This window comes from Erigeron canadensis, chromosome 7 (genome assembly GCF_010389155.1).
Source record: "Erigeron canadensis isolate Cc75 chromosome 7, C_canadensis_v1, whole genome shotgun sequence".
In the NCBI taxonomy this organism is placed as follows: domain Eukaryota; kingdom Viridiplantae; phylum Streptophyta; class Magnoliopsida; order Asterales; family Asteraceae; genus Erigeron; species Erigeron canadensis.
This window is the reverse complement of record NC_057767.1, coordinates 12,719,322-12,728,575: the sequence shown is the minus strand read 5'-3', so window position 1 is coordinate 12,728,575 and position 9,254 is coordinate 12,719,322. Positions and strand designations below refer to the sequence as shown.

Here is a 9,254-nt window from a genome sequence, read left to right as displayed (position 1 = left end):
ACATTAATCTAACTAACTGAAACTTAATTTACTCATGTCACATCATCATCTACATTAAATTAAATAACACACTATTATATATACATATACAGTATATAAAGACAAAAAAATAATAAAATTAAACCTTGGCCCAGATTCTCAATGTTTTATCAATTTGTCTTCAAGCAAATTGAGGCAACAAATTGAAACCTCAATGCTAGCGAACCGAGACTTCGAAATGCTTGGTCCAAGCAAACTGGCATGATATCTCCATTGAAGGTGGCCTAATTACTTATCACCAACAATCCTAAGGATGATTACTAGCAAAGATGCCAAGACGTTTAAGTTAAATTAGAAAATACCAATTGGTCATGACTCATGAGTTATTAGTATATCGGTCCAAAGGAAAAGTGGAAGTTTTGCCTATAGAGAGGTTTATGGTTCAAATCCCGACATTAACGTTATTTACTAACACGGAGAAAACTAACTACTAACACTGAACTTTTGAAAATTAGAAGGTATATATATTTTGTTAAAGAAAATACTCTCAACTACTATGATTGGGAACTGTTAACCTTTTGTTACATATAAAAATATAATCCCAAATCGACTAGTTCCAAAAATACATTTTGTCGAGGACTTTAATCAAAACTGCATTCAAAACCTCTCATATTTCCCTTCAAGCTCTCAATAATCTCATAGATATTGCAGGTAAATATATGCTCATTATCTGCAGCTACAAACTCATTGATCTCATTTCCAATCTCAATCCAGCTACGACCCGGAATTCTCCTCTCGTTAACCCGATCTCTCACGATCTCCTTCTTCTCCCATATTCCTTTCGAAGCATAAACATTCGACATAATAACATCATCACCTGCTAAACTCTCCTCAAACTCAACCAATCGTCCACGAGCTTCTTCAGCAAGATCAATATCCCCACGAATACTACACGCACTAAGCAATGTCCTCCATATAACCGCATTTGGCTTCATGGGCATTTCTAAAATGAAATCTTTAGCTTCTTGTAAACACCCTGCTCGACATAATAGATCAACCATACACCCATAATGTGATAATCTAGGCTTTAACCGGTAACGATTTATCATTTTCTTGAAATATTGTTTTCCATCATCAACCATAGATACATGACTACATGCCATTAAAACCCCAATGAAAGTAACATCATTTGGAACGATTTTCGTATCAATCATTGTTTTAAAAAGTGCTAGCGCTTCTTTTGCTTGACCATGGATAGCGTATCCGGTTATCATGGAAGTATATGTCGTAACATCCTTATGCTTAATGTCGTGAAATAATATCTTTGCAGTTCCTATATCTCCACATTTTGTATACATGTTTAGTAGTGCATTATATAACGATAAGTCCTTATCGATGTTTTTGTTTCGTCTAACCAAGTTATGTATCCATTTACCCGTGTCCAAGGCACCAAGATCCGCGCACGCAGACAGCGCTACCGTCAGCGTGACATGATCAGGAGCCACATTCTCCATCTGCATTTTTTCAAACAATTTTAGACCAACTTTCGGTTTTTGGTTATCAACATAAGCGGAAATCAATACAGTCCAAGAAACAACGTTCTTTGTCGGCATTTCATCAAACACTTGGTGTGCATCTGCAAGATTACCAACACAAGAGTAATAACTCACTAATGATGTCTGGATAAAAATAATGGGCTTATAACCAAGTTTTACGACAAGGGTATGGAACGGTCGTGCGTCGTGTATCGACGAAGAATTTCGTGCGCAGATTTTGATCATGTATAAAAGAGAAAAACTATCAATTTTGGAAGTGTTTTTCCTGATTAAATCACGAAATAGAAGTAAGGCTTTAGTAGATGTATCATTGGTGTTTAAATATTGTTTTAGTAATTCATTTGGTCTTGGTTTAGTTCTATTATTAAGGTTATGGAAATGTGAAGGTTTTGTGAGTGCACATTTTGGAAAAACTTTGTGGTTTTGGACTAGGGGAGCAAATTTCATGAACCTCATTAGTGTATGCACAACATAACCATCATGATTGGGTTTTTCATTGTTTTTTTTTTTTAAAGGTAGCGGGTAAATGACTAACACCCTAACTTTGATGGGCCACGCCGGGTTCAAATCTTGGCAATGCCCTAAAAGAGTTTGCTCTCCCATGTGTAGATGTGTATAACATTGCTAAGGCCCCTCTCCCATGTGTAGATGGGTATAACATTGCTAAGGCCTCCACCACATTTGCATGTGGCAAGATTTAAACCATGACCTCTTAGGAAGAAACCACAATGTAGAATACTCCCTAACCAGTAGGCTATCCTTAATAGTTTATATTTTTCTAACGGCAATTCTACTTAACTTCTAAATTAACTAATAATTTAACAATGCCCGCGATGACAATGAAAAGGTAATGTTACTTTGGCGAATGATAGAATTCGTCATAAATAAGTGTATATTTCTAATTTTGTTTATCTCAAAGTAAATGTCAGTAAATATTTATATTTTCTTTGGGTGATGGTATTTGTAAAACAAATGTCATTTGCAGAATAGAAAATTTAACTAAATGAGATAATTACCACAATGATTAAATCTGAAGGCTTATGATTAAATATTCACACCTATAAAAAAAATTTTACCTTAATTAATACCTCCCATAGTTACCCTGAACATACTAAAGTCCAATTCTTAAAAAATTTGAGGGGCTTAGAGATAAAGCTTCAAATCATTGTCTAACCAACTTTTACAATAGAGCCCGCAATGCCTTCTGCTTTAACAATTATATGGAAATGATTAATCCTCCTAATATAAGGGAGTGAAGATTGTATCTCTTCCCCTCACCACCTTTTTACATTCTTTCTCTTCTTATCCCCTCCCCTCTCTCATGCAAGGAATGTCCCTCCCCTCCCCTCTCCTTTCTCATATAAGGAATACCCCTCCACTCCGTTCACCACCTTTTTCATCATGTTCCTCAATCCTTACAAAGTCATGAGAGAAAGAGAGACTGCCATCACCTCTCTTCTCCCTTCATCACGGTATCTATAGTAAGGATTGCTGCTCACCTCCCCTCATCACTGTATCTCTCCCCTCATCGACCCACTCCCCACCCCCTAATAGCTTAAAAATTTTTCTAACTTTTAGAAGAGGACATGTGAAAAAATCAGATGTGAGATTAGGAAAGAGAATTAGTGGTATCCACATGTAACCATTTAAAACTAATAGGAGGATTTTTAAGCTTATTTTTTAGAAGGATAAATCATTTTTCATTATATTATGATGATAACCGGTCTTTTTTGCACAAAGAATTTGTCAAAATATAAATTAATCATTTGAGTCTCTCATGTTCCTCTTTTAACATGATTAGATATTTTTGTCCTGTTACGTTCCCCGTTAGTCTTTCTCTAAATAATCGTTGCTCAAACGAACACAAATGTTAGATATACAAAACTCAATGTCTTAGATGTCTGTTTTTGAAACAACTACTCGTATAATAAAACTGCCTCTTTACTTGTTCGGTTACTACACAATTGTGGAATTTTATGGAGAGTTGCATCTGTTTAATAACACTTTGTTTTCAGAAACAGAGTTCAAAAGTATGACTTTCGCTTCTGCAAAATAGAGAATTTTTATTTTGAACGGCTAACTATAACACCCAAATGGCTAAAGGCATATACATATTGACCCAATTCAAACGCATTAAGCCCCTTATCCGCTTATAGTATTGGGAAAATCCACCTGCGGATCTTCCAATAGAAAAAGAACCTTGGTCATTATTATATATATTAAAAAACATGAATCGGTTTGCGTGCACCACACATTTTCAACACTTTTAGTCCCTGTTGTTAAATTTGTTGCAGCAATGGTCCTCATCAGCTAACGACTGTTAAATTTTTTCCTGCAATTATAGTCTCTGTCGTTAAATTTGTTACAACAATGGTCTCTATCAGCTAACTCTAACCTTTTAACTTTATGTTTCTTAATATTTGTCACATAACTTTAACCTTTTAACTTTTGTCACATAACTTTAATTTCTTTTACTTTTAGCACAAAAGTTTGCTTTTATTTAGTTTTTAAACATATGTTTTTTTAACTTTTGCCACGAAAGTTTCATTTTTTTTACTTTTTATGACAGAAACTTTTAACTTTATTTCACTTAAATTTAATTTCTTTTATTTTTGGCACGGAAGCTTTGTTATATTTAGTTTTTAAACTTTTATTTTTCTAATTTCTTCCATTAAAAATTCATTCTTTTTACTTTTTATCACAAAAACTTTTAAACTTATACTTTTTGTCACATATCTTTTATTTCTTTTATTTCTTGCACGAAAATTTTGTGTTATTTACTTTTTATACATTTGTTTTTCTAACTTTTGTCACGAAAGTTTCATTCTCTTTACTTTTTATCACATAAATTTACAAAGTTTTCGTCATATTACTTTTGCCACATCACTTTTATTTTTTCTACTTTTCACACAAAGTTTTGTTCTATTTACTTTTTATACTTTTATTTTTTCAACTTCAGCCACCAACGTTTCATTTTTCTTTACTTTTTATCACATAACTTTTTACTTTTTAACTTTTGCCACGAAAATTTTATTTTATATAATTTTTCACATGTTTACATGTCACGTAATGTCTCCCGGAGTAACGCCCGGGGACAAAAAAAACTAGTTTTATACCAAAAATCAACGCTTTAACCATCTCAACCAAATTTCTTTGATAAAAATAAAAAACAATTATACGATTATTCCTCTTTATAAACACTAAACAGGATTCATATGGTAGGCAAAGACTTGGGCCACAATTGGGCCTGGACCACACATATATAAATCAAATACTCTATCCAAAAGAAAAAGATACACACAGAAATATCTAAACTCTGAAAAAATCCAAAAAAATATCTTAGGGAGAGACCTTTTGGTGACGTGTCTTAGAGATATCCCTAAATTGTTTATCTCTTTTTGCACTTTTTCTTCCACGTCTGCCCTTCATCTAACATGCCCACTCATGACATCCAACGGTCCATATTAATCAACCCATTTTCGTCTTTCCAGGCCAACAAAAGAAAGAAAAAAACATCACACAGATAGATGAACAACAACACTTGTACTTGTCTTTCTCTCTCTCACACACATATACACATACATATAACAATTAGTTTGACTAATTGTTTTAGATAGTTTGTAGTTGTAGTTGATTTTGGAATGTTTAATTGATTTATTAGATATAATTTTGGAAGATGGATCCAAATGAATTTTTATTAAGTAGAGGTGGTGGTGGGAATAATAATAATAATAATAGTAACAGTGAAGGATTTATTGATAGAAGTAAAGTAAGGATATTACTTTGTGACAATGATCTCAACAGTTCTCAAGAGGTTTTTCTTCTTCTTTCTAAATGCTCTTATCAAGGTATTATTATTACTATCATCATTTTCATTATTTTTATCATTTAGAGTTAGTATAGTTATTATTATTGGAGTATTATTAATTATAATAAAAGTGATAGTACATAATTATTATTGTGAGCATGACTTTTTTAATTATATTAGTTATTCTTGATCTAGTCCTTATGTTGATTAGGAAATGATATAATTAGTAGATGTAAAGTTTACGAGATTAATCCGATCTGTTTTTGTGTAAAAGATTAATATATATATTTAGATTTTATTTTTTATGAGTCTGGTGATCTGAAAAGTAGTAAATGATTCGGTTTACTGTAACTTATATAGTGACATCAGTAAGATCGCCACGGCAAGTGATTGATGCCTTGAATGCGGAGGGGCCTGATATAGATATTATTCTTTCCGAAGTTGATCTTCCCACGGCTAAAGGCTTTAAGATGTTAAAATACATTACGAGAGACAAAGATCTGCGGCGAATACCTATCATCAGTAAACAACTTGTGTTTTTATTATTTTAGGCCATTTTTTCGGGTTTAATGGAGATTTTGTTTTGTAATTATCTGTGTTTTTTTTTTTTTTTCGTTAGTGATGTCTGCTCAAGATGAGGTTGCTCTTGTTGTCAAGTGTTTGAGGCTTGGAGCAGCTGATTATCTTGTGAAACCTTTGCGCACAAACGAGTTGTTGAATTTGTGGACACATATGTGGAGAAGAAGACGTATGGTATGTATGGATAACTACCTAATTTCTTTTTAAAAAGGGTATAGGAGGGCACCATGTCCCCGGAACCACATTGAATACCCATCATGACCTCCATATAAGGTTTTTGATGCTGGTGAAATACCTTCATTTAATACCCACATGATTTGGGCATCCCGCGGAATCAAACCCGCGTCTCTCAACTTCATATATGGGCCCAAGCTATTGATAACGGGTACCATTCCCTCTATTGATGAATTGGTATCATTACCTAATTTTTTGATAGAGCATATATGATATATTAGTCGAAATCGTGAATGTAGAAACGATACATGATCTGCTTGCTTTCAAGTGGCTTGTTCTCCCTGAGGAGGTGTGAGAATTCTTGGCTATCCGGTGATGATACAATAATAGTTGCTATAAATTTGTAATTCAATTGCCATGCATTCTTACCTATCGTGCGTAACTACTTATGTGATGGCTGTTGCCATAAATGGGTCTAACACCTACTTTGAGTCTGTACGAGTTAGGATGTGTTCATCGCGTATGAGCTTTTTCTAATTCTGTTACAAGTGTTTGTTTTATCGGCTGTTACATTTACGCATGTTTCATCATAGACAATAGTCGAATTCTTTCAGTCATCCTAGTCATGATGCCAATATTAAGTTGAATATGTTTTTAAGTTTTTAACGTTTCTTTGGGCAGCTTGGCTTGGCTGAGAAGAACATCATGAACTGTGAATTCGATCTGGTGCCTTCTGATCCTAGCGATGCTAATACTAGCAGTACTACTCTATTCTCGGATGACTCAGAAGACAAGTCACTTAAAAATTCCAATCCAGAGATTTCCGTGTCTATTTCTCGGGAGGACGAGGTAAGAATTTTGTTCACTGGATATACGTAGTTTTTCAAATCTTGCTAACGAACTTTCTTTTTCAGGGTAACGTGATGATACCTCCTCAATCTGTGAATATGCCACTTCTTAACTTATCAGACGATCAACCTACTGTCCCAGAAATTAATGAACAACAACGAGGTTAACAGGCCCCTTTCCAAGTTCTTTTGAGGTGGATTTTTCGACCCATTTACTTATAAATGGGTCAATCTGGGTTGTGTTTCTGTCAAAAACAGGGAATAAATTCTTTAAAAAAAGGGAATGGGTCAAACAAGTTGAAAGTTGTTCAAACACTGTTTCTAATACAATATGGTTTTTGTAATCATAATTAGCCCTTTGTTATTTATTGAAGTTTGAATGACAGACAAAAAAGTGTTACTCGGCAAACCTAATTTCACCTAGCCCATTTCAACCCGACCTGTTATAGCATGTTACCCAATTCATAGGACCTGCCCAACTTTGCACCTCTAAAAGTTTATTTAACATCCATGCTTTACGTTGTTTCGGTATTTCTGATAGCTTTGGTGGTGTTTCAGGGAAAATTATGTTTGGTCCAAAGAAGAGTGAGCTGAGGATTGGTCAGTCTTCGGCTTTCTTTACATATGTCAAATCTAGCATGTTCAGAAGTGCGAAGCACGGGGGCACCATTACTGTTAATGAATCTATGACCCCGGTATTAGGCGACAATCTAAATTTAGGTGGCGGGCGAGTGGATAATATAACTGTAGATAAAATAACCATCAATCTAACTGATGAAAGCGCTACTCAGTATGTACATGTTGAGGAAAAAGTTAGTTCATTCGGTGAACAAAAGGTCAGTGATGCTCAAGGATATGATTACATTCAAGCTCACGAAAACATTCATAGCAATCACAGCTTCCCTGATTCAGTTTCTGTAGACAAATCGTCTATTTCCCCATTAGCACCAGAGGCAGAAACACAAGATTCAGGAAATAACCATCATCAGGATATTTCGGGTTATAATGCATATTCTGCTTATCCTTATTATCCTTCCGGACCAATGAATCATTTTATGATAAACATGAATAATTTGCATAGCCAATATAATCACGCTGCACATTGTCCGCCTCAGCCCGTACCTGGTTTGGGCTCATTCCCTTACTTCCCAATGAATCTTTGCATACCTGGCCAAATGCCGCCAGCAATGCACCCGTGGCCTGCTTATGGGAGTTCATCTAACAGCAATGTAAAGGTACATCAACTTGACCGTAGAGAGGCAGCCTTGCTTAAGTTCAGGCAGAAGAGGAAGGAACGCTGTTTTGACAAGAAAATCAGGTATCTTAATAGGAAAAAGTTAGCAGAGCGGCGACCTCGTGTAAGAGGACAATTTGTGAGGAAGATCAATGGAATTAATGTGGATCTTAACGGGCAACCTAGTAATGATTTTGATGAGGATGAAGATGATGATGAAGAAGAGGAAGATCAAGCAGGCAGAGATTCATCTCCTGAAAACGCTTATGCTGTTTTCCATGGCTGAGAGTATGAGAACGATTGTCATCTACTGAAGATAAAGTGTTTCACTTGATAAAAAAGCGTATGGATGTCGTTGTTTTGAAGTATTACCATGATTTTCCAAGGCATGAAGGGTGAAAATTTGCAGGCATAGATGTATATTGGGTTTCTGGAGACAGAGAATCTAGTCCCTTGTCATTCCAGATGCTATATTGTTGCACAATTTCTTGTCTAACTGAAAATGTCAAAGCCGTGCAGTTTTTTGTCATGATTAATGCAAAATTACGTGTAACCTGTTTGTAAAGCTACCATTAATGAATTAAGTAGAGGAATTTGATATATGATAGGTGTGTTTATCAAATGATTACTGAAAAATTGCTCAGTGATCCTGATTACAATTACAACTGTTTGGTTATAATTTTTCTGCCCTTATAATTGTTGAAATATAATGCGGAAACAGGAACTTTCGTTTATTTAGTCACTGACAAAGTGCATTACAGCAAACTTCTGTTCGATACAAACCAGGCAAAAAGTAGCAAACTAGGCCATGTAACTGAAGGTTTAGCTAACGTCCTGGCTTGAAGCGAATGAGGACAAGGGTTGCCAGTACTAGGCTGCAAACATAAACCCTGGTAATATATTTGTTCCCGTTCATTCTCCTTTTGATATTGCTGTCAGAATTTTCTGGCTCCTGTTCTGTATCGTCCACTCTATTGAGCTGCAAAACCAACATTCTTTGCCAATATATAATTTACTGTGTGGAGCGGTAGGCAATATCTATATCTATACTATCTATACTATATTATAAAGCAGAT

General features: G+C 34.9%; 2 protein-coding genes across 2 annotated transcripts; one reads left to right on the top strand and one right to left on the bottom strand.

The window, feature by feature from the left end:
• Positions 1 to 441: 441 nt before the first annotated feature.
• LOC122608977 (putative pentatricopeptide repeat-containing protein At1g74400) lies at positions 442 to 1,991 on the bottom strand. The gene has a single exon (XM_043782043.1). The coding sequence runs from the start codon at positions 1,989 to 1,991 to the stop codon at positions 621 to 623; it is 1,371 nt and encodes a 456-aa protein (XP_043637978.1). The 3' UTR covers positions 442 to 620.
• Positions 1,992 to 5,089: 3,098 nt separating this feature from the next.
• On the top strand, positions 5,090 to 8,780 carry LOC122606517 (two-component response regulator-like APRR1). The gene is made up of 6 exons (XM_043779376.1): positions 5,090 to 5,383; positions 5,704 to 5,865; positions 5,963 to 6,096; positions 6,778 to 6,945; positions 7,011 to 7,107; positions 7,503 to 8,780. The coding sequence occupies exons 1-6, from the start codon at positions 5,212 to 5,214 to the stop codon at positions 8,462 to 8,464; spliced, it is 1,695 nt and encodes a 564-aa protein (XP_043635311.1). The 5' UTR covers positions 5,090 to 5,211; the 3' UTR covers positions 8,465 to 8,780.
• Positions 8,781 to 9,254: the final 474 nt, after the last annotated feature.

Excerpts from the sequence above, each read along its gene's own strand:
- LOC122608977 (XM_043782043.1), bottom strand. The coding sequence starts at position 1,991 with ATGAGGTTCATGAAATTTGCTCCCCTAGTCCAAAACCACAAAGTTTTT.
- LOC122606517 (XM_043779376.1), top strand. The coding sequence starts at position 5,212 with ATGGATCCAAATGAATTTTTATTAAGTAGAGGTGGTGGTGGGAATAAT. Across the intron at positions 5,384-5,703 it reads TTCTAAATGCTCTTATCAAG|TGACATCAGTAAGATCGCCA; the intron begins GTATTATTATTA and ends TAACTTATATAG. Across the intron at positions 6,946-7,010 it reads CTATTTCTCGGGAGGACGAG|GGTAACGTGATGATACCTCC; the intron begins GTAAGAATTTTG and ends TTTCTTTTTCAG.